At 33.5% G+C, this 23851-nt stretch overlaps 1 protein-coding gene across 4 annotated transcripts in view; it reads left to right on the forward strand.

The window, feature by feature from the left end:
* Positions 1-23851, forward strand: part of LOC111062204 (tyrosine-protein kinase Abl) — a 227440-nt gene that overhangs the window by 64719 nt on the left and 138870 nt on the right. For 2 of the 4 annotated variants that reach the window (XM_039431667.1, XM_039431669.1), the window contains exon 2: positions 7872-7919. The exons of the other annotated variants lie outside the window; for them this stretch is intronic. In XM_039431667.1, the coding sequence (XP_039287601.1) occupies positions 7872-7919 (48 nt within the window). The remainder of the gene's footprint in view (positions 1-7871; positions 7920-23851) is intronic. 4 annotated transcript variants of the gene reach the window in all.

A 23851-nucleotide genomic window follows, 5' to 3' on the forward strand; every position in this document is an offset into this window, starting at 1 on the left:
TCAGATCATGCTTACACAAGATTTAATTATCATATAACGCTTTCCGGAATTAAGCGCGAGAAAACCAGAAGACATCTAGGCGCCCAGACGAGCTGTTATAAGTTCTTTGCATCCTATTAAAGTGCATAAAAATTGCATTCAATGAGGCATGCAATTTATAGTCTACACAGCTGTTAATTTTTTACCAAGTTACATTGAGATATTGAATTGCATGCGTCATGGCATGCAATTTATAGTCAACTCGACAGCTGATTAATTATCTATATATATATAAAAGCGAAATGGCACTCACTCACTGACTGACTGACTCACTCACTCACTCACTCACTCACTCACTCACTCACTCGCAGAACTAAACATCTACCGGACCAAAAACGTTCAAATGTGGTAGGTATGTTCAGTTGGCCCTTTAGAGGCGCACTAAGGAATCTTTTGGCAATATTTCAACTTTAAGGGTTGTTTTTAAGGGTTTAAAGTTCGTCTTTTAACATGTATATTCTTCTTCTCCCAATATCTTAACTATAATTGAAATTTCCATATCATATGTTACTATAGAACTATAATCTAGATAGAGTACCTCTTCGAAACAGTTGTTAACTGGCAACTAAATTAATAATTTTGTCAGGTTGGCATTAAGTTGAGTTGACTTTGTTAGGTTGGCACCAAGTTGAAGATTTAAATGCATTTATCGCGGAAAAATTGATTGGGCACTGCTACTTCAATCCTGGGAATATTATATTACTAGCCGTCAGGCTCGCTTCGCTCGCCATATCCGTTTAGCCAGACGTTTAGTCTGGACCCCCGACTGGATTGTCCTAACATGATTAAAATGCAGGCGAGCGAAGCGTGCCTGCTAATCTCATTCTTGGACGATCCTGTCGGGGGTGCAGGGGGTGGAGCCCCCTGGCTAGACGTATATGGCGAGCGAAGCGAGCCTGACGGCTAGTGATGAATAATTCTATAGTATGACTTTTACTCTAATATTGAAGTATGAAGGAGGCTCCTTTTCCTTTTATATTATCCTTGAAATGCAAAATTTTCAAAAACTTTGTATATACGTCGACGCGCAATTTCAAAAGGAACATACCTGTCAAATTTCATGAAAATCTATTACCGCGTTTCGCCGTAAATGCGCAACATATAAACATATAAACATTAAGAGAAATGCCAAACCGTCGACTTAAATCTTAGACCTCACTTCGCTCGGTCAATTAAATCACTCTTCAAATTTACTACTCCAATCTTTCATTCATTGAGGGAACAATTTTTTGGGGATGTCGAATTGTGACAGAAGGAACCACAATTCTCTAACGAACTTGACCTCCGATAAGTGAATTATTTTTGAGAAAAGTATTGGAGAATCTAGACAGATATAGAGAGATTCATTTCTGTCAGCATTGACTGAATATGAAGTCTTGCTACACTTTTTTGAAGAGAATTTTTTGTGTTTTATCGAAAGGAAGATTGTACTGCATCTTTATTCGGTATTTCAACCAGTCAATCCTTGTCCTGCAGATTCCCAGAGTCCAGAGTTCAGAACTCAGTCTCCCAGTGATTTTAAACAGGTTAAAACAGGCGTGTTGAATCCTGCACGATTTGGGCGTGTCCAACCTTACTATACTATACCTATATATTCATTGAATGCTAACCCTAATTTACTCTACTATTCATATATACATCTCTCTCGTATTCCATCTATATTTACTGTGCTATTGTATTTACTGAATACTAAACATATATTTACTTTACCCTACAAATGTATACTGTATTTACTGAATAAAAAGACTTGAATAGAAGGCTAAAAATATCACCTCTACAACTAATCAGAAAATATATATACTTCCCCAGAATTCCACTGATACTGTGGTATTTTTATATTGTCGATGTATATATAATATGGTAGGATATTAGGATAGGGATACCAGGACAGAACACCCTTTCCCATGACTAGTGCTCTGCTCCATTGCGTGTAGATCTCGCCTAGCTATAGATAGTGATAGGGATATAGATAGATCTCGCCTAGCTTCAGATCAATATAGATTGCCTAGCTACAACATATAGGTGGCGGAAATGTGGTGTTCTATTGGGATTGGGAATACAGTAGCTGTAAAACCGACTTAACTCTGGAGTAATACGGGATGGACTTGGAAACTAATTTAACTAGTAGCTCTGTGAACAGTAGACCTCACGCAGTATTCTCATCCACAAGTACCTGATTGAAACTATAGGCCTTATGGAAATACTGCAATAGACTGGCTTCTCCACACATCTGTGTAATCACTTGTCAGCTAATTTATGATGAATTTTTCTATAGTCTGATTTTTACTCTAATATTGGCGTATGAAGGAGGCTCCTTTTTTCCTTTTATATTATCATCCTGAAATGCACAATTTTTAAAAACCTTGTATATACGTCCATGCCCAATTAAAAAAGGAACATACCTGTCAAATTTCATCAAAATCTATTACCACGCTTCGCCGTAAATGCGCAACATATAAACATTTAAACATTAAGAGAAATGCCAAACCGTCGACTTGAATCTTAGACCTCACGTCGCTCGGTCAACTATAATTTCTAAATGTGGTGATAATTTCTATAATTTCATCTTCACATTTTTATAGTCATAATTAATGTTCATAACTGAAGAATAATTTATGAACTCCACTCTACCTACTAAACTTGGTTTAATTTAGCAACAAATTGTTTACAGTACAAAATGTCATATAATAATATTGCTCGTAGGCTACAAAATTTGTGTTCTTAGTTTGTGTCAAAGCTTATAAATTGTAGGCTATATCATTACAATATAACAATCATTAGTTCAATTGAACCTTTTTTGAAAATATTGTATGAGATCTTAATGCTGAGTATATAATTGACCGTACAATATTTATGTTGTTGCTTATGACAAAGCTTAATTGTATTTTATAACTATTTTTATTCCGTTCAACTGAAGCTATTTTGAAAATACTGTATATCTCAATGCTGAATATTTTACTCATCCATTTAAATTGAATATGAGTACCTGAGTCATGAATATTTTAATAAAATTCAGATGAGAATTCTTATATGATTTGGTATTTAGTTTCATGGTATTGGTCATTAAATGATTAAATTTAAAACAAACAGTTTTTTGTTTGCTTTCGATTGTGAATTGGAGTGTAGTGTGAATGTTGATATTGTGGAACTTTTCCCCATAAAAGTAAAAAAGCACGAAAGCATGCTCCTGTAAAATATTAATTCTTATTTAATTAAAGTGGATTTTTGACAACATTTTAAGTCTATTCAATTGGAGTTGAACTCTTTCCCACTTCGGTCTTTGTTTAGAGTGGGTTTCGAACTTCCTCACTCTATACGGTATTTTGCCCGGCGCCAATCAATCACTTTGGATTGATAAAATAATTATTTTACTATAATTCCACTCACTGAACTAATAATAGTATTGAAGAAAAAGATAAAGATAGATAGATCAGGGTCGTGTGTAAGGGAATGTATAAAGTGAAAGGCAAAACAAAGGTTAATTATGAATTTATTATTGAACTTTAAATTTATATGAATTTATAAAAAATTGATCAAAAATATAGTAATGATTAGATATAAATACAAGATGATTAAGTTTTTGAAAGTACAACAGTTCAAGTTTTAATTTCATACAACAAATTTAACAAACAGTTCCTATTTTAACAGGTTACTTGAAAAATAAGATATAAAATCAAAGTATTGAACAACTCTAGTTAAAAATATGATTATAGTCAAAAATAAGAGAATTGATAAATTTTAATGAATGAATATGATTAGGGGAGCCTTGCTTTAAAAAAACTATTATTTGTGCTTAGAAGTGAATTTCAACTATAAGCTTCAAGAAATTAATTAAGATTGTGTCTTTAGATATGAGTTTAAAGAGAAGTAATAATTAAGTTTGCTCTTTACTATAATGCTATGAAATTTTATATACTTATTTGGGCTTTTTAGGGTGGGGTGGTGTGGATTTTAAATGAGAAAAATTGAAAATTCTAAATACAATCTTTACCTGGCTCAGTCAATTCCCTATAGGATAATTGAAGTCTGAGACCAAAAACTCACTCCTACACTGAACACTGTCCAAAATCCAAGAGACTCACAGCAACAAACAGCAACTAACTGCCACTAACCGCAACTAACTTGCAAGACAGGGTCTGCCTGCATATATACTAGCACCACGATTTTCCACCCCTCATCACCCTTCGCCCTCTAGCTCCGCCTACACTCAAACTCTTCAGCTAATATTCTGCTTACAAATTGGATTCAAATATCAATTTGAATTCACTATAATGTTTATTATGTTAAATCATTTTAAACTATGGCTCCCCTTCATTATTAAAACAAATGATATCATATATTTTATCAATATTTAAACTCTGAAGTTTGGATACTGACAATTGAATGCATTGATTTGATTAATACAGTAATCAATCTTATAAATCTAATATGGCAAATACTTCAATAGTAAATACATGAAATGAACAAAATACAATGTCATACAGTAATCATTACAATCGAGTTGAATAAATCAAATTAATAAGATACCAATCAATTATTACTTAATTAATTAAGCAGGTTTCTTATACTCATTGTCAACCTGTTTCAATCAAATATACCTAATTTATTCTATTTACAAATTTGTCCTTAGCCTATGAATTCGGATTCAACTAACTTAATTAGCTTATAATAATTATTGAATTATAATTTATTGTACAACATTATTTGTTGAATACTTTATACATATAGCCTAATCTACTTCACGCCCTAATTTATAAATACATCTACTCATATATCATGTTTATCGTTTTATGTGATCACCATTCAAATAATTGATCATCACATAATTGCTTCAATAATATACATATGCTGACCACGTGGTAAAATTGTAGCATGTGCTAACCACGTGGTTACATTGAAAACTACATAACTATATCTACTTCTCTCCTACCTATATATCTATATCGCTATTCACAATCTTCATTTACCTGCCATCAACTTATGCTATAGGTATATACAAGGGTTGACACAAAGCACAGTGGGCCATGTGGTTTCTATTGTAAACGTGTCTGTGACTGACGTTAGGAATGCTGTTAGCAAATTTCTATGAAAGAATGATTTTGTCTCAAACTATTTTGAAAAGAATAATAACCCCAGTCATCTGGCTAGGTAAGCTATTCAAATGCATTCTCAATAGTTTTGAGAAACGGTTCTTCTTATTATTCTAGCTCTTCGAGCGTTCATATTCCTAAATACAATATGTTCAGAGCACGTGTTGCAACAAATAACATATATCTACAATTTTTAAATTTTAGGAGAGCACATGGTCGCCATATGTGGCTCAGAGTGTAACTCAGATATGTGGAAGTGACTAACCAAGCTACATTTGGGATGTTGTATAAATTAGAATTGGAGCCGTTTTGGGCTTAAGCCAGTGGTACTTTTCTGGGTAATTCTGAATAATTCATTCAATAAACTAGTAGTTCTGTGAACAGTAAACCTCACGCAGTATTCTCATCCACAAGTACTTGATTTAAACTAGACCTTATGGAAATACTGCAATAGACTGGCTTCTCCACACATCTGTGTAATCACTTGTCAGCTGATTTATGATGAATTATTCTATAGTCTGATTTTTAATCTAATATTGGCGTATGAAGGAGGCTCCTTTTTCCTCTTATATTATCCTTGAAATGCAAAATTTTTAAAAACCTTGTATATACGTCGACGCGCAATTGAAAAAGGAACATACCTGTCAAATTTCATCAAAATCTATTACTACGCTTCGCCGTAAATGCGCAACATATAAACATTTAATCATTTAAACATTAAGAGAAATGCCAAACCGTCGACTTGAATTTTTAGACCTCACTTCGCTCGGTCAATAAACATGTAATTGTTCAATTTCTAATGCATGGAACCATTAAATTGTTTATTAAACAATATGAATGTGAGTAACTAAACTGGACTAAACAAACAACTAAAATCGAAGAGATTTAATGTCGATTTCAATGAGAAAATCGATTTGAGCTAGAAATTTCATGACGATAGCAAAGAAATCTGAAGGTGAATCTTTGCATGTAGCAGTGTACTAAAGAACTGAACTTGTGTTGATGAGAACCACATTGTGAAGGGGTCATACACCGTCTTAACTCTCCCACAATTCTTTCCAATTTCTCATAGTACTTGCTCTATAGTGAGGTCCACGTTATAATGGCAGTATTTGATTAACATGGGTGCTGCTATCCTTGTCTATCATTCCACAAACCCAGATAGTGCTATCCTTTTCTAGCTCCGCAATGTTGCCAGATGATCTCTCAACAATTTAGAAATATCATTAAATTACAAAATATATTCAATCTCAATAATGAAATCTCATAATTCAATTATTGAGATATATATTTTCTCGATGAACAAATTATAATTGATAATTTTTAACAAGACTGATATACCGATCAGATATACCGATACCTGTATAGAAGCCAGTGGCAAGGAAGAGAATCGGCAACGTTGTTCTCCTATATTTCTCCACTGTCATTATAAAGTGGAAATCACTCTATTCAGCGAGCTTTCAGTGAGTGTTTACCTCCACCTTTGGGAAAAATTCCTTTCGATTCATTGAATTGTAATCACTTTAATCTATAATCTTAGTAACTATTGCAAAATTAAAAGGCAATTAGTATCTTTCAGATTATCAGCACTTTGAACTTTCACATTCTCAGTATCTAATTGTGAAATGGTTTTCTGTTTTCCAAATTTAATTTTTTTCATATTTACTTGATCGGTTTTGGTAACTACAATAGTTTTAATTCATAGTAGACTAGTAGTTCTGTGAACAGTAGACCTCACGCAGAATTCTCATCCACAAGTACCTGATTGAAACTATAGACCTTATGGAAATACACCAATAGACTGGCTTCTCCACACATCTGTGTAATCACTTGTCAGCTGATTTATGATGAATAGTCTGATTCCATAGTCTGATTCTTACTCTAATATTGGCGTATGAAGGAGGCTCCTTTTTTCTTTTATATTATCCTTGAAATGCAAAATTTCCAAAAACCTTGTATATACGTCGACGCGCAATTAAAAAAGGAACATACCTGTCAAATTTCATGAAAATCTATTACTGCGTTTCGCTGTAAATGCGCAACATATAAACATTTAAACATTAAGAGAAATGCCAAACCGTCGACTTAAATCTTAGACCTCACTTCGCTCGGTCAATGAAATACACCGTGTCCCACGAAGAGGTTTACAAGTTAAATTTTGTATTACGTGCCCATTCATGCACCGAATTTTTTTAATTTAACATAGTTTACAAAGTAGGTTCTGAAAATATTCTGGGAAAATTTCAGCTCCCTAACCTTCGTAGAAACTAAATGGCGGCATATTGAAAATTTTGTCAATTGGCTTCCTATAAAACGTGAGATAAAATTAAACGTGTAAACCTCTTGTGGAACACGTTGTACATTCAATTTTCAAGCAAGACAACATCTACAGATGGAAATGGAATAATGAGAAATAGGATTTGTTCAAATGGTAATGAATATGAAATAAATTGAATGGGATTCCAAATTAAATATCACATGGAAACTCCAACTTGCTGTTATTAACTATCTGGTGTCAATATTAAATTTGTAGTAGCAGAAGTCTTCAGGAGTGGTTGACAGCATTTAATTTGGAATTTCCTTAAATTATTATTTCGAACATAAACACCTGTATTGTTCTTATCTTGTATTGTTTTTTCTATTATATTCATATCAGTGTTTATATTATTCAACATCATTTCATATTATTCTATTTTTATTAAATTTGTTGAATTATTTAGTAATATCCGTATTTTGTTGCAGGTAAATTTCCTGTTACTGTACCCGTACCCTCAATGAACGTATACTCAAGTAAGTAGGTTGACTTTTGCATGGTTCTTTCTTTCTATCGTAATTTCAATGAACTGCCACTTATGACTGTCGCTTTATTTTAACATTCATTTCCTCTAATTTCTCAACTAACATATTAAGTGCATGCTATAAATAAGTTCATCCACACATTATTACTATAGAGTATTCCCAATAAATTGAGGTTTATTGAGTGAATAAAATGTAACAGAAGTTAAAAAATAGATATATCAAAAGTATTTTTTCTTTAGTGCTAAATATAAATCTGAGTACCCTACGACATGTTTCGGCTACTAGTGCCATTTTCAAGTGATTGGAAATAAATAATTGAATCTTACAATAATATTTATTTATTTCCAATCACTTGAAAATTGCATTAGTAAACATGTCGTAGGGTACTCAGATTTATAATATTTTGTATAATAAAAAACTCAAGCAAAAAACAATTGAGATTAAATCAAATAGAAAATGATCCTAAAAATCTGAATCCTAGTTCTAATAATGATTGGGATTCATAACTCACCAGGTTTGAATTTATCAGGGAAGTGTCGTGAACCGACAGTGCTTTTATTCAGGAATGATCTTCACATGAACATGAGGTCTGTGTGTGAAGACTAGTTTTTCGGCTTGTACAAAGATATTGTACCGTGAATCTTATGATGGATTCAGTTCAGTTTAAATATCAATTACTGATTCTATTTTTCAGCCTTCTCAGTTTTGGGACATCCTGTATTTTGTTTCGGGAAGCTCAAGACTACTTTCGAATAGAGCTTAATCACTCGACCCGTTTCGAATTGAATATCTATTCTATCCCTCTCGAGCTTACTTTCTTTTTCTATTTATTCCCTCTATTTCATATAAACTATATCGTCTGTCACTCTCTCTCTCTCTCTCTCTCTCTCTCTCTCTCTCTCTCTCTTTCCTCATAACAATACAATATTGAAAGTGATCGTCAACAAGCAGTTAGTAGAGGAAAAAAACATTGATAAGTATTTATTTTCTCTTGGAACTCTGTATCGAAATCATGTATCATGTGACCACCTTCTCATTAAAAAAAAAAGAATTTGGATTCATACAGTATTAGGGTCAAAGATGTTGAAGCGACAGAGTATTATTTGAAGAGTAATTTTTCATATCAAATAGGATCCCCCATGATCCCACTATCAAATTTATTATTATTGTAAGAGAAATATTCAGCTGTTTTCATAATTTTCATCAACTCTGTATAATTAAAAAACTGAGGGTTGCAAAGATTACATTACAACAGCTCTTGAGCAAGTTCTCCAACCCAGGGGGTCACTAGTGATAGATTCAGTTCAGTTTGATTATCAATATTACTAATTCTATTTTTCAGCCTTTTCAGTTTTGAATTTTTTTGAGGAAATATCGTATTTTGTTTCGTGAAGCTCAAGGCTTTACGTTTCATTATAGCTAATTCATTCGACCCATTTCAAATTAAATTTATTCTATCCCTCTCGAGCTTACTTTCTCTCTCTCTCTCTCTCTCTCTCCTTATAACGACTATTCATTGTATTGTAAACCCTCAATTACCGAAAATCCGTGACGACGTTACCAACAACAATCCTTGATAGGAACGTTTTCGAAATCCCTCACATGGTTATAGGAACAATTGCGAGTGATTCACTTCAGTTTGTCAGCATTGGATGAATGGGAAGCATTGATGATATTCATAAGGAATGCTGACAATTTAAAGTGAATCACACTACAGCTAGTCCCCCAAAAAACCTCTGATAGAATGCGTTTTTGTTGTTCTATTATTTTCGATTTGAATGAAAAGGGGGCGTGGTGGAACACCGAATACCGAATGAAGCGCAACGAATTCGAAGTCTCGAATTTGAAGTCTCGTTTTGATTTCGGGTCAGTTTTGATGGTCCGTAGTCCAGATTGTGCATGTATGATGTCTACGTAGTTTCTATACAAGGTGATTCACATAAGGTGTAACTAGTAGTTATGTGAACAGTAGACCTCGCGTAGTTATAACGACGTCCCAAACCATAAGCACATCCACACTGATACACTAACTATTTGATCAGATCATGCTTACACAAGATTAATTATCATATAAAGGTGCGTACAGATATACGCGCCGCGAACATGAGCAATTCACTTTTAATCAGCTGACTATATCTGTATTTTTACAGAAACGATAAGATACAGATATAAAAAGCTTGGCATCAGCTGATTAAAAGTTAATTGCTCATGTTCGCGGCGCGTAAATCTGTACGCACCTTAACGCTTTCCGGAATTTAGCGCGAGAAAATCAGAAGACATCTAGGCGCCCAGACGAGTTGTTATAAATTCTTTGCATCCGATTTAATAGTGCATAAAAATTGCATTCAATGAGGCATGCAATTTATAGTCTACACAGCTGTTAATTTTTTACCAAGTTACCTTGAGATATTGAATTGCATGCGTCATGGCATGCAATTTATAGTCAACTCGACAGCTGATTAATAGCCACCAAAACCCTTAAATCAGACTGTAATAAACAAAAAAATCTTACATATAAAGCTCCTAAGATTCTAACTGAAATAAAAAAATAAGAATAAAGAAAAACCAAATCCAAAATTATGATGAATAATTCTATAGTATGACTTTTACTCTAATATTGACGTATGAAGGAGGCTCCTTTTCCTTTTATATTATCCTTGAAATGCAAAATTTTCAAAAACTTTGTATATACGTCGACGCGCAATTTCAAAAGGAACATACCTGTCAAATTTCATGAAAATCTATTACCGCGTTTCGCCGTAAATGCGCAACATATAAACATATAAACATAAGGAGTAATGCCAAACCGTCGACTTAAATCTTAGACCTCACTTCGCTCGGTCAATTAAATCACTCTTCAAATTTACTACTGATGAATAATTCTATAGTCTGATTTTTACTCTAATATTGACGTATAAAGTAGGCTCCTTTTTCCTTTTATAATATTATCCTTGAAATGCAAAATTTCCAAAAACCTTGTATATACGTCGACGCGTAATTTAAAAAGGAACATACCTGTCAAATTTCATGAAAATCTATTTCCGCGTTTCACCGTAAATGCGCAACATAAAAACATATAAACATTTAAACTGCCAAACCGTCGACTTGCATCTTAGACCTCACTTCGCTCGGTCAACAATATGTAACTTGTTAACCGTTCATTTTACAAAGACCTTTTAAATGTGCAACTTCCCTTCTTTTTTTTGTGACATTTTACGACGATATTTAAAATTGAAAATTTGACCGCCATCTTCCAAAATGGAGGACAATTTTTTTTTAATGGAAACCCCAATTTGTTATGATATTTTTGGATTCTACGTTATATTTTAAGACATTTTTACTCTTGTCATTTTTTTTATAAACTTAACCGTTTAGGATGTACAGCCATAATAAGCCACACATTATCATATGGATATTGCCATAGAAAAACAATAGCATAAGTAGATATGCCATGGTATAGTGCGTTTATGTCGCAACTTTTACTGTTATCTCATGCCGGTTACTGTTGATCATTGTCGAATTTTACTGTTTTGTTGGGGTGAGTGTATGAAAGGCACAATATGAGAGACTACCAGTGTCACACAGCTTCACGGGAAAGAATTACATGAACTATCGGCTTGAGATAACAGTAAAAGTTGCGACATAAACGACCTATACCATGGCATATCTACTTATGCTATTGTTTCTCTATGATATTACATTACTGTTTACAACAACATATCAGTAAAAAAGCTATACATCCTAAACGGTTGGGTTTATCAAAAAATTGACAAGAGTAAAAACGTCTTGAAATTTAACGTAGAATCCAAAAATATCATAAAAAATGTGGGTTGCCATTCAAGAAAATAAAGCTGTCCTCCATTTTGGAAGATGGCAGCCAAATTTTCAATTTAAAATGGCATGTCGTGTCGTAAAATCTCACAAAAAAAGAAGGAAAGTTGCCCATTTAAAGTTCTCTGTAAAATGAACGGTTAACAAATTACCTATTGTTACACCTTATGTAAATCACCCGGTATATTTCATATGTAGTCCTATGTATAGTGAAATTGGCTTCAAATTGTCAGTATTGATTGAATGATGAACGGTGGTGTTTATTCATAATGAATGCTGACAGTTTGCAGTGAATCTCTTTGTAGTTAACTATACGGAACTTGTGAATCCAACTGTAGTCAACCAAGAGATACTTGCATACAAGTATAGATCCTTTTTTGGATTTCAGCTTGAAAATGGGTCGAAACTAGTTAGGGTCGAAACTAGTTTTTGCACTATTTAAAAGTTTTTAAAAATAAAGGGTACTTTAAGAATTTTATATTGTTTTTATTAATCTTTTTTCGGTTATCTTTCATAGTGTAGAAATCCTGAAAAAATTATTAGAATTAATAGAACTGACAATTTCATTGGAATATGTATAAATTCATTTAGAAGACAATAAAAATTGAGAAAAAAGGTAATTGGGAAGATATCTGGTGATCTAAATCTGTTCCTCGTTTAATTATTTATTTACTTATTGGATAGAGTAAACACGGAAAAGAAAAAACAGGCTATTGACCAAAACTTCTTCAATTTCCTAATTTTGTCTTGAATTGTCCAAATATTATTAAATATGTCCATTTCAATTTATACACTGAATCATCAATCTGAATAAACAAATTAGGATAAAACAAACAATTTTAAATTTAGGTTGATTGATAATAAAACTTATCTTGGATTTTTTTTAAATCATCAACTTCTCTACAACACAGAAATTTGAAAAAATGTAACGTAGATTGAGATCCACATTATAATGGCAGTATTTGATGAACATTGGTGTTGCTATCCTTGTCTATCATTCAACAAAGCGGAGAGCGATATTCTCTATCATCTGTGCAACGTTGCCAGATTGTTTTTAACAATGTAGACATATAATTAATTATCAAAATATTCAATCTCAATAATTATAAACTTTTATTAATCATTGGAAAATATATTTTCTTGATGAATAAACCATAATTGATCACTTTAAACCAGAATGAACAGTTTTTTAGCTCAGCAATGTTGCAAGATCGTTTGTCAACAAAGATAAATTAACAAAATTATTCAACCTCAATTATAAAAGTTTATTATTTAATAATTGAAAAATATATATTCTTGACTAATAAACCATAAAAGTAAAGTAACTTCGTATGGCTTTTGTTGGTTGGGAGTCCCTTGCGGGAAGGTCCCACCGCCTGAATAATTATATAATTTAAGCCGTCAATGAGCCTTACGACTGTCATACTTCAGCCGGGACCGACAGTTTAACGTGCCCATCCGATAACACGGGAGTGATCTTGTTAAAAAACTTTTGGTATTGAGAGGCTTTGAACCCGGGATCTCTATGCTGCTACGCAGGCACTTTATCCACTAGACCACGGATCACTCCAATAAACCATAATTGATCATTTTATTAAACAAGAATGAACAGTTAATATTACATCAGATTTACTGGTATCAGCTATCTTCTATGAAATGCAGTGGCAAGGTATAGAATCGGCAACGCTGTTCCTGTATCTTTCTCCACTGCCATTCTAACGTGGACCCCACTACAGATCAAGATAACTATCTTGAAAAGTCATAATTATAGTGAGGTTCACGTTATAATGGCAGTGGATAAAGATAGGAGAACAGCGTTGTCGATTCTCTACCTTAATTAATTATATTTCTGCATGGTCAAAAACAGATTTGACATCGTTGCGGAGCTAGAAAAGGATAGTACTACCTGCTTTGTCGAATGATAGACAAGGATAGCAACATCAAAGTTAATCAAATACTGTCATTATAACGTGGACCTCACTATAGAAAACTCAGAACTGTTGAAGAATGTATCCACTCCCTTGCAAACATGAATCTTCCCGATCATTCATAGTTGAGAATGTATCAATGAATGAATAAATAAATATTGTATCCAAATATGGAAGAATGATTTAATTCCTGAATCTTGTTCACATTATTTTATCGCATTGCACACAACATATGATTGCCGAAATTCCTGTGTGAAGTGCAATGCATTTTTGTGCGAGCGTGTGCGAGCGTGTGTGTGTGTGTGTGTGTGTGTGTGTGTGTGTGTGTGTGAGTGCGGGTAACAGTCCGGTCGGAATAAATAAAAAAGCCGTCCGTCAGACCTGTCTCTCTGCTCAGCTGATTCTACCCCCTCCACCTACTTTCATCTTCATTCCCTCTCTCTCTTCCGTGCTTCCTCTCCTCTTCGGTACCCTCTCTTTCTCCTGTATCGCTGACAACTCCTACTCGAATTGCAGTCAGTTCAGTAGTCAGTAGTCAGCAGTCAAGAGTCAAGCTAGAGTGACCTCAAAATATTAGTCGTCGCTTTGTGCGTAGAAGACAGTGTTGTCTTATGTTGGTTCAGTGTTTTAGTCGAGAATTATTTGTTAAGTGCTTTAAATTTTTGTTGAATCCGGTTGTAAAGTGTTCGTGAAGTGTGTTTAGAGTCAATATCATTTGGAAAAGTGTGTGTATATCGTGTCAAAATTAATCCTTAATATTGTTTAGTTCAGATGCATTGAATAGTCAGTGGAATATCACTATTACTTATACATTAGTTGTGCTTTTACTTTCCTTGCCCTATTACCATAGGTAAGGAAAGTATTGCTTTCTGAAAAAAATTAAGGTACCCCAATTTCTCAATTTCTATACGTTTCAAGGTCCCCTGAGTCCAAAAACGTGGTTTTTGGGTATTGGTCTGTATGTGTGTGTGTGTGTGTGTGTGTGTGTGTGTGTGTGTGTGTGTGTTTTTGTGTGTGTATGACTGTATGTGCGTCTGTGTACACGATATCTCATCTCCCAATTAACGGAATGACTTGAAATTTGGAACTTAAGGTCCTTACAATATAAGGATCCGACACGAACAATTTCGATCTGATGCAATTCTAGATGGCGGATAAAATGGTGAAAATGTTGTCAAAAACAGGGTTTTTCGCGATTTTCTTGAAAACGGCTCCAACGATTTTAATCAAATTTATACCTAAAATAGTCTTTAATAAGCTCTATCAACTGCCACAAGTCCCATATCTGTAAAAATTTCAGGAGCTCCGCCGCCCCATCAATGCAAAGTTCGATTTTAGATTCCCAATTATCAGGCTTCAGATACAATTTAAACAGAAAAAATCTGGTGTGGTACACTCACACAACTTTCCTTGCTCATATTTGAAACTACGATCAGACTTCTGTCAGTATATGTGTATATATAATTGTTTTCAGAGTACTTTTTCTCTGTGTGAATTGTAAAATTCGATTATTTTTTTCAGTCGTCATTTTTCTAAAGTCGTCAAAACAGTTGTTCTATAGATGAAATATCTCGACTATGTGTTCTTTTTATGAACTGCGCTACCTACCTACCTCATGCACGAGAAGGAGGTTACCAAGTCCATTTCCCAAGGATGGGGTGAACACTCCATTGGTTTCCCAGAAAGGAGACTTATGCCAGTTGATAGAGCTGATAAATAACTGTACAGGGTATGAATTTGAAAAAAAATCGGTCAAGTTATTTTTGAGAAAATCGTGAAAAACATGGTTTTTTAGTCATTATCCGCAATTTTTCTCAAGAATATTACGGAGCTCCTGAAATTTTCCCAGAGATGAGACTTATGCCAGTTGATAGGGCTTATAAATAGCTATCCATGGTATAAATTTGAAGAGAATCGTTAGAGCCGTTTTTGAGAAAACCGTGAAAAACATGGTTTTTTAGTCATTATCCGCCATTTTTCTCAAGAATATTACGGAGCTCCTGAAATTTCCCCAGAAATGAGACCTATGCTAGTTGATAGGGCTTATAAATAGCTATCCATGTTATAAATTTGAAAAAAATCGTTAGAGCCGTTTTCGAGAAAAACGTGAAAAACATGGTTTTTTAGTAATTATCCGTCATTTTTTCCGCCATCTTGGATTGAATTTCATTGAATTTCTTATTGTCGGGTCCTCATAGTATAAGGACCTTAAGTTTAAAATTTCAAGTCAATCGGTTTATTAGGAATGGAGTTATCGTGTTCACAGACATACACACATACACACACACACACATACACACACACACACACACACACACACATACACACACACAGACCAACACCCAAAAATCATGTTTTTTGACTCAAGGGACCTTGAAACGTATAGAAAACATGAAATTAGGGTACCTTAAATTTTTTTGGAAAGCAATACTTTCCTTACCTATGGTAATAGGGCAAGGAAAGTGAAAATTAAGTGGAATAGATTGAGCATGAAAATCTCTACAATTAATGTTCAGTAACATTTTCACCTAAAATTGAAAATAAACTCTAAATTCGGGAAAATTTGATTTTTCAATTGCAAATTATTGTTGATTCTATTAAATCATTCACTATGAAGAGATAGCAGACCTCATGTGTGTCTCCAGCGTTATTACCCTGTCATCATCTGGCTCAAATCTTTGAATAAGTAGACATGAGATGCGCGGGAACACTAGCGTCAGGTGATCAATTTTCATAACGGCAAGGAAAGTTGTGTGAGTGCGCCACACCAGATTTTTATTTATTGTTTTTACAACAATACACAGATTGGGAGAGAAAAACTTAGGATACACGTTCTACTATCTCTCTCCCACATTGTAAACGTTCGAATTAGGGTTATAATTCAATTGAAAGAATAAGATGTTGGTGTTGTCAATACCAGTTTAATTTATTCGAAAATTAATTCATCTTACAGAACCAGGTTTCATAGTAACACCTACCACATCTTCAGCTGAACTAATGTGTTTGTTATTGTTGAAGGAACAGGAAATTCAATTTTAGGTTATGTGTTGAGGTTGGAAAAGGGAAGGAGAATGAAAAATGTTAGTGGGAATGGATTAATGAAGAAATTAAACTATGCTAATATTTTTAGAATGAAACATAATTTTTGAAATTTCCCTTTTCCAACCCCAACACATAACCTAAAATTGAATTTCCTGTTCCTTCAACAATAACAAACATATTGGTTCAGCTGAAGATGTGGTAGGTGTTACTATGAAACCTGGTTCTGTAAGATGAATTAATTTTCGAATAAATTAAAGTGGTATTGACAACATCAACATCTTATTCTTTCAATTATGCAGGAATACCACATCTCATTCCATACAATCAAATCATTGAAATATTCCTTGTTTATCACATATATTTATCTAGATGATCTATTGCACAATTCAGTGATGATTTTCACTGAGTCATCTATATCATGAGAGTTCCAAGTTTATCACATATATTTATCTAGATGATTTATTGCATAATACATAATCATTTTTTACTCTATTTATATAAGAATTTCAATAATTATTGCAAACTTGAAACTTCTCACAAACAATAGAAAAAGAGCCTCAAGTGTTAACAGTACACTGGCCGTAGTAGATAATATTTACCGATTCAAATGCGTTTTTTTGATCAAAATAGTCTTTTTCCCCCTCCCCCCTCGCACACCATCATTCCCCTCCCCCTCCCCCACCTCAGCACCGTCCCAAATAGATTTCTAAAAATAGATCTTCGAAAATAGATTTCTAAAAATAGATTTTCAGAAATAGATTAAAAAAAATAGATTTCCCCCTTCCACTCTGCCCACTCCAGTGTTGATGAGGGGAGAAGATGATGATGATGATGATGATGATGATGATGATGATGATGAAGAAGGAGAAGAATGATGATGAAGAAGAAGAAGGAGAAGAATGATGAAGAAGAAGGTGAAGAAGAAGAATTTTCCGAATTTCCCTATCACTCACTCCCTCTCTCTCTAAATTCCCAGTAATATTAGATTCTGATGAAATGTGACATCTGATACAAATTCTAGAATGCTAAGATTCCAAAATTGATCGTAAAATATAAAATCAAATAATGTAATCCATAATATTTCAGTTGAAGTCTTTATCAACTGATTATGTATTATTCATTTTATTATTGATTCTAGAATGCTAAAGCCCCAAATTTGAATCATAAAATGTAAAATCAAATAATATTTAAAATATATAATATTAATAATATATAAAATCAATAATATTACATATTATGAAATGCATAATATTTCAGTTCAAGTTTTTATCAACTGGTTATTTAATTTGTTGTGTTTTCACATTTTGACCTTGCAATCTATATAAATCTAACATACTAGGACGTAAAAATAGGTTTGAAATTTTCATGCGCCATTCAAAAAAGCAAGATAACACTGCCTTAAATACATCTGAGTCATTCAGCATCAATGCAAAACGTACGTAGTAACGCTTGTGTGGAAACGGCTTTCTTAATGATGATAGCAGAAAATATTGCAGCAGAGAATAGTTGACAAATTGCCATTAATTTGTGTGTTTGTGTATCATTGGCTGAATGTTGAATTGTTGAATGTCAACTGAATCAATGCGTTATCATTGGTTGAGGGGATAAAAATGCAGGAAGTCTATGATTTTGGATGAACCACCATGATCATCATCTCAGTGTCATCTTAAATTATTTTTGTCAGTTTTATGTTAGCCTCTTATTAAATGATAGCCTAATGATTTTAATCATTATCAATCAATCCAGGACACATATAAATTACTAGAAAGAGAAGCACAAAAGATTGGTCTCCTAGTTAATGAAAATAAAACAAAATACATGAAAATATCAAGAAGTCAAGCGGAAGGGTTCCACAGAGTCTGAGAATCGATAATAGGTTGTTTGAGGGAGTGAAAAACTTCAGCTATCTGGGTGTTGAATTGAATAATCAGAATATGATGAGCACCAGTATCAAACAAAGAATATTGTCGGGAAATAGAGCATACTACAGCAACATGAAGCTTCTAAAGAGCAGGCTCATCAGTAGAAGCAGCAAGCTTAAGATTTATGAAACCCTTATAAGACCTGTAGTTACCTATGGCTCTGAATCATGGACTTTGACTAAGGAAGACCAACATAATTTAAGTGTATTTGAACGAAAGGTGCTTAGAAAAGTGTATGGTCCTGTAAAAGAAGGAGAAGAGTGGAGAAGGAGAACCAATGCTGAACTTGAACTATTAATAAAAGGCCGTAGTATAGTACGCTTCATAAAGGCACAGAGACTAAGGTGGTTCGGACATATTTATAGGATGGAGGAAACCAGAATGCCAAAAATAGTGCTTAAAGAGAAGCTTCACTCAAGAAGAAAACAAGGCAGACCAAGAATTCGATGGGAAGATGAGATAAGGGATGATTTGATAAGGATGGGTTATAGAGGATGGAGAGGATTTATAATGGATAGAAACGTTTGGAGGAATGTTGTGGAGGAGGCCAAAGCCCACAATGGGCTGTAGAGCTGAAAAAAAAAAAAAAAATGATTTTAATTGTCATCTTAGTTGATTATTGACAATAATAATCAGTGGTTGAGAGGATTAAAATGCAGGAAGTCTATGATTTTGGATGAAACTCCATTGTTTCATCTCAATTAATTTTTATCAATTTTATGATTATATAGAAATAAATTGTCATCTTAATTGATTATTGTCGATTACAACAATGATAATATCAAATAGTTTATCTGTAGTAGTGAAGGCGATTATGTTAGTTATCCTTACTGAAAAAAGACACAAAGCTGTCGCAACCACAAATCCATTATCATATCGAGTTATCAGTTTTGGTTATTACACTATTGAGCTCTGCTAAGCAACTGTAAATGATATTCCAATTTTTTGTTTTTTCTGATAAAATCATGTTTTTTATATAGAAAAATAACAATGGAATTAAGTAGATATAAACTGAGAGCGCTAGACCACTTTTTTGCTCGAAATCCCCCTCCCCCCTCTCCCCTCTCCCCCACAGGGTGGGGGGTGTTCTAAAAATAGATTTCCCCTGTTCTAAAAATAGATTTTCCCTTCCCCTTCCCCAGTGAAGATGAGGGGGCTCTCTCTCTCTCTCAAAATAGATTTTTCCCGTCCCCTGCTCCAGTGGAGATGAGTGGGGTGAAGAAAGAGAAAGAGATATATCTCTCTCTCTCTCAAAAAGATTTTCCCTTCCCCTTCCCCAGTATAGATGAGGGGGGTGGATATCGAGTGAGGGAAAAAATAATTTCCCTTTGAGGGGGAAAAATTCCCTCTCTCTACATCTAATGCTATACTGACAGATTAAAGTGAATTGAGAAATTCCCTCTCTCTCTCTCTCTCTCTCTCTCTCTCTCTCTCTCTCTCTCTCTCTCTACATCTATTGCTTAATAATCTATTGCTATACTGTCAGATTAAAGTGAATTGAGAAATTCCCTATCTCTTTCTCTCTCTCTCTCTACATCTAATGCTATACTGACAGATTAAAGTGAATTGAGAAATTCCCTATCTCTCTCTCTCTACATTTATTGCTATACTGTCAGATTAAAGTGAATTGAGAAATTCCCTATCTCTCTCTCTCTCTACATCTATTGCTTAATAATCTATTGCTATACTGTTAGATTAAAGTGAATCCTTATCTCTACAATAATCTAAGTTCTATAATATCCATATTATGCTTGGTTTCCAATTGACAGTCAAGAGTTCAAAAAAACTGTTTATCAATATTATGCATGTGTAAAAAATTGAGCTCTTTTGCTGTACAAACATCCCAGTCGTTATTGTTGAAGTGTTTTCTCCGACAATATGTAAGTATAATTGGAATGAGCTAGCATATCTAAAAATACTTACATATTCTCAGACCTATTTCACTCGAGGGAGCAGGCTATCATAATACTCAACGTCTATAGTTACCATGAAACTGTCTTAAGAATATACGATTCCCACTTGCATTCAATTCCCATGAATGAGAATTAAAACTTCTGATGTTATCCTCATTCAAAACCACTGAATATTCTTTCGGTAACTTAATAGTGTGTTTAAAGTCACCTTCACTATCAATATCGATAATTTTAAGGTAAATTTCACCATTATCGGCAAATGTTACCTTCGTTACTACGAACCAATCAAAAGGATAAAATTTATAACTCCAATCGGCTAGTGGATTTGCTTCTACAGAGAACTCATTGAAACTTCTCCAATCAAAATAGTGAGACATTATGTGAACTTGTCAGCTCGAGTGTTTAGAGTGAAGTGACGCGCGCGTGTGCGCGCACATGATATGCTCCCTCTTGTTGAATGTTTCCCCAGAGAAATGACATGTGTGCTACACTCCCTGTGGGGTGAATGTTTCCCCTTCCCAAATTCTATAGATAAGAGCATTCGCCTTCATATAACTCATACATCAAAAAAACTGTTACATTCAATCATAGACACATGAAAAAATGTATAGTCTGATTTATCATCTTGAAGTAGCATGTGTTAGCAAGAAAACCGTTGAAGTTCACTGTACTTCAAATTCAAATTTCTCCCTCATATGCCAAGTGTTATCCTTTCACAAGATTTTATGTTTTCGGAGACAATACAAAGCCTTTATACTGGGCTAAACCCATTTTTGTAGTTATTATTTCCGCAACCTGATTTTCGGAAAGGTTATGTTGCTTAGCTTCTATCCAATTCATATTGAAGCTGACGTGTGCATATCTGCTGACAATATCATAAGCTATCTTATGGATGAATAAATTAAGATAATCTATGAATGCAGCTGAACATTGCAGTCTCATAACAGACCCCTCTTCTGAATTTTTAATTGCCTCAGCTATTTCATCACGAATGCTTTTCACAGCGACTTCCATCTTGTTTTTCCTAATAAAATCTCCTATATCATTTTTAGTTGCATACTTGTCTGCAATTTGATTAATCAGAATAGCAATAGCATCTTTTGTAATGAATTGTTCAATACCATCCATAATATTAGCTTCTATTGAAGTCACCATTTCAGATAATCGTTTTTCAAACTCTTCCTTTGTTAATGAAGAACTAGTCAATTTCTGCAAAGTAGATTCTAAATATTGCTTATCAATTGGCGATGGGTGTGTTTCATTTACTTTAGTAAAAATTTCTGTACTAAGCTGTTTTTATTGATGTAGTTTCTGTCCAACACCTCCAAATTCTTAATTTTATCTGATATGGCTTTTAATTTCTCATCTAAATAACCTTTATCAACTTTATTGTTGTTAATACTGTCCAACTGGGATGAAAAGCTGTCTGTTAAAGTTTTCACTTCTCCTAGAGCAGATTCTAAAGTTAGAGTTCTCTCTGCAATAGCTTTATCAATATTGGCACTAAAATTTCGTAATGAACTTAGAATATGTTCTCTTTCAATTATGCTCACACTGATATTCTTAGTATTTTCCGAAACGAGTTTGGTTATTTGTGAATCTAAATAAAATTTCACAGCTTCGCTGATTCCTTGTTGATTTATTGATTCAATTATTTTCTGTGTTATCGAGTCAATATCACACATAAGATTAGCACTACTAGGTGTATCAATCCGACCGAATCGATGCAAAGTCATTGTAACACTAAACAATTAGTTTTGCTTCTTTTAGCTCTTCAATTATAGACGCGTTCTCAACATCATGTCCAGTGTTGCCAGAAGCTTTTGAGGAATAGAGTTAATTTAATCTTTCCACTAATTCGTCAAAATTATGAAAGTATTGATAAATTCTATCATGAGAATTATTTTTTGCAAATTTCAATAAACCCCATCCCTTCTTTTTACTAATTTTTTTACTGGGAAATAACTTCTGAATCATTTGCGATTTAATTCCCTGATTTCGTTTAACATACCCTCTTCGATCTAAATGTATGCCTGTAAGTGTTAAGATTTTTTTATACTTATCCAGATCTCTCTGATTATAAAGATTCGAATTCGGTCTTGAACTGAATAATAACTCAAGTAAACCATGTGTTATACGAAATCTTTCATTATAAATATCTATATAACTGTTATCGAATATTACTTGGTGATTTCCAATATAATACACATCATCTTTAGAATTGTATGAAATTCCATAATGAATTGAATTATTCAATTTTTCTGCATGAAACGTTTTTAGGTATTGTGACAGCACCTCATCGTTTTTACTAGAACCAAGTAAACTGTTTTCAAATTTAGTTGAGCTTAAATGATTCTCTGTTGAACTCCCATAGCTTTTATCATAACTCAACTCCCCCTCCTCCTCATCATCAATCTCCATACTCTCTTCTTCCTCTTTTACTTCTTCCTTTTTTGGTTTTACACCATGATTAGAGTGGAAACTAGATTTGTTTTTTCCCAGTTCAATTCTCAGTCTTGTTTTTTCCCAGTCTCACTATCAATGGTGAGAGCGTTTTCCTATTGTATTCTTCCGATCGTTTTTCAAAATTAAGTAAGCTTTTATGCTTGTCACTGATTACTTTTCTCAATTTCTTAATCTTATCGATTAAACCAACGTTCTTTCTATTCAGTTTTCTGCTGCGTGTTTTAGACAACATGACTGTACAAAGAATTAATCTCTACTGAATGGTAAGAAACATATCGAGCGAATCTTGGTACTTGCCGCTATTAATTCCACACTTGGTCATAATAGTTACAAAATTATGAGGTTTACGATTCCAAACTTTATGGCAAAGTTTACTGAAATCTTTATAAGAAATATCTCCTCCAACATGATCTCTGTGAATTAATTTGAGACTCAATAAATCTATCTTGAAGATTATAATCATATTTGCATTGTCCCTAGTGAAATGTTTCTGTGTAGCTCCATAACTCTGAATTAAATATGCTGTGTCAATATTACGATGTCGGCCCATAGTAAAATATTCTCTTATTTGAGGTACATGATTAAGTTGTAAATCATCAAATATAACTGAAGAATATTCTGATATTTTGTTTGGATGTGGTATAGATTCAGAATTGTTGTTTATATGAAATTCAATATCCTTCATGTTGGAAAAAACGTTTTTAAAAAAAATATATTTATCTTGATACTCACTCTTAGTATGCAAGTATATAGTTTTAAATCTCAACCCATTCTTTGAAAAAATTAAATTAAATAGCAAATTGGTCTTACCACAGCCTGAA

Source organism: Nilaparvata lugens, chromosome 6 (genome assembly GCF_014356525.2).
Source record: "Nilaparvata lugens isolate BPH chromosome 6, ASM1435652v1, whole genome shotgun sequence".
Lineage (NCBI taxonomy): Eukaryota > Metazoa > Arthropoda > Insecta > Hemiptera > Delphacidae > Nilaparvata > Nilaparvata lugens.